The sequence below is a fragment of the Lampetra planeri genome, chromosome 65 (assembly GCF_965212315.1).
Source record: "Lampetra planeri chromosome 65, kcLamPlan1.2.h2, whole genome shotgun sequence".
Taxonomy (NCBI): Eukaryota; Metazoa; Chordata; class Hyperoartia; order Petromyzontiformes; family Petromyzontidae; genus Lampetra; species Lampetra planeri.
Window position 1 is genome coordinate 2,142,501 of NC_136171.1, and position 2,500 is coordinate 2,145,000.

General features: G+C 57.8%; 2 protein-coding genes across 2 annotated transcripts in view; both read right to left on the bottom strand.

Moving 5' to 3' along the window:
* The window catches only part of LOC144737186 (MAM and LDL-receptor class A domain-containing protein 1-like), a 328,015-nt gene that overhangs the window by 37,984 nt on the left and 287,531 nt on the right, over positions 1 to 2,500 (bottom strand). The gene's annotated exons all lie outside the window — the stretch shown is intronic.
* LOC144737134 (dihydrolipoyllysine-residue acetyltransferase component of pyruvate dehydrogenase complex, mitochondrial-like) overlaps positions 1 to 2,500 on the bottom strand; it is a 12,898-nt gene that overhangs the window by 6,031 nt on the left and 4,367 nt on the right. The window contains exon 4 of the mRNA XM_078619833.1: positions 1,052 to 1,170. Within this exon, the coding sequence (XP_078475959.1) occupies positions 1,052 to 1,170 (119 nt within the window). The remainder of the gene's footprint in view (positions 1 to 1,051; positions 1,171 to 2,500) is intronic.

Consider the following 2,500-nt stretch of genomic DNA (forward strand, 5'->3'; position numbering starts at 1 on the left):
CATCATCATCATCATCGTCGTCATCATCGTCGTCATCATCATCGTCATCTTCATTGTCATCGTCATCGTCATCTTCATCATCATTGTTATCATCATCGTCATCAATTGTGACATCATCATCATCGTCATCATAATCGTCGTCATCATCGTCGTCATCATCATCGTCGTCATCGTCGTCGTCATTGTCGTCGTCATCATCATCATCATCATCGTCATCATCATCGTCATCATCATCGTCATCATCATTATCATCAGCATCATCGTCATCAGCACCATGATGATGAGGATGTGTGGATGATTCGGGACTCGGGGTGAGGGCTCAGGGTAAGGACCTGGAGTGAGAACTCAGGAAGGACTTGGGGGTGAGGACTCGGGGTGGGGGCTCTGGGTGAGCGTTCGTGGTGAGGGCTCTGGGTGAAGATTTGGGGTGAGGATTTGGGGGTGAGGACTCTGGGTGAGGATTTGGGGGTGAGGACTCTGGGTGAGGACTCTGGGTGAGGATTTGGGGTGAGGACTCTGGGTGAGGACTCTGGGTGAGGATTTGGGGTGAGGAATCTGGGTGAGGACTCTGGGTGAGGACACTGGGTGAGGATTTGGGGTGAGGACTCGGGGTGAGGACTTGGGGTGAGTGTTCGGGGTGAGTGTTCGGGGTGAGGACTTGGGGTGAGTGTTCGGGGTGAGTGTTCGGGGTGAGGACTTGGGGTGAGTGTTCGGGGTGAGTGTTCGGGGTGAGGACTTTGGGTGAGTGTTCGGGGTGAGTGTTCGGGGTGAGGACACGGGGTGAGGACTTGGGGTGAGTGTTCGGGGTGAGTGTTCGGGGTGAGGACTTGGGGTGAGTGTTCGGGGTGAGTGTTCAGGGTGAGGACACGGGGTGAGGACTTGGGGTGAGTGTTCGTGGTGAGGGTTCTGGGTGAGTGTTCGTGGTGAGGGCTCTGGGTGAGGGCTTGGGGTGAGTGTTCGGGGTGAGTGTTCGTGGTGAGGGCTCTGGTGAGTGTTCGTGGTGAGGGCTCTGGGTGAGTGTTCGTGGTGAGCGTTCTGGGTGAGGACTCACTGCCGGATGACGGAGTCCATCCAGGAGGAGTTGGCCTCTGGCACCTTGAGGCAGGCGAGTGCCGTCGCCTTGACGATAAAGTCGTTGACGGACAGTTTGATCTTCTCCTCCTTGACGATCTGCGGCGGAGCCCACACATTGCCTGGTCACGGCACGGCACGGCACACCACGGCACGCCATGCCACGGCACGTCATGACACACCACGCCACACCACGGCACGGCATACCATGCCACGGTACGGCACGGCACGCCACGCCACACCACAACACGGCACGACACACCACACACCACACCACGGCACGACACACGACACCACGCCACACCACGGCACACCACACACCACGCCACACCACGGCACACCACACCACGGCACACCGTGGCACACTCCCTTCAGCGCGGGCTCCCACTGGCCCTCAAAAAAACGCCGAGCGACCGGCAACAAACAGCGGCAGTCGAAGCTGCCGTGGCGAATGTGTTTGTTGAGTCGGGAGAGAGTGACATTTGTTCGGGCAGGAAGGGGCGATGGCGGTGGGGGGAGGGAGGGAAGTACAAAGTGGAGCGGTGTGCTGGGAAGAAGCGGAGAGACCTGCAGTGTGATGAGTGGGTGAGTGAGAGGGCGTGTGGGTGAGTGGGTGAGTGTGTGAGTGTGTATGTGGATGGGCGAGTGTGTGGGTGAGTGGGTGAGTGGGTGAGTATGTGAGTGTGTGTGTGGGTGAGTGTGTGGATGGGTGGGTGAGTGTGTGGGTGTGTGGATGGGTGAGTGTGTGGGTGGGTGAGTGTGTAGGTGGGTGGATGAGTGAATGTGTGAGTGGATGGGTGAGTGGGTGGGTGAGTAGGTGAGTGGGTGGGTGAGTGGATTGTTGAGTGGGTGAGTGGGTGGGTGGGTGAGTGGATGGGTGAGTGGGTGGGTGAGTAGGTGAGTGTGTGTGGATGGGTGAGTGGATTGTTGAGTGGGTGAGTGGGTGAGTGGGTGGGTGGGTGAGTGGGTGGGTGGGTGAGTGGGTGGGTGGGTGGGTGGGTGAGTGCGTGGGTGGGTGGGTGAGTGGGTGAGTGGGTGTATTGTTGAGTGGGTGAGTGTGTGGGTGAGTGTGTGGGTGTATGCGTGTGTGGGTGTATGAGTGTGTGGGTGTATGAGTGGGTGAGTGGGTGGGTGAGTGAGGGCGTGGGTGGGTTAGTGGGTGGGTGGGTGGGTCAGTGGGTGAGAGGGTGGCTCAGTGGGTGGAAGGGTGGGTCAGTGGGTGGGTTAGTGGGCGGGTGAGTGGGTGGGTGAATATGTGGGTGGGTGAGTGTGTGAGTGGATGGGTGAGTGGTTGATGTGTGAGTAAGTGAATTTAACACGTAGGCTTTCGCGAACAATATCATCCATAAGAGAGGTTTTTTGGGTTGGATCGCGTAAATATATAAATGTGTCGTTAAAACCCGCCACCACCCGACACAGCCAACTAGTA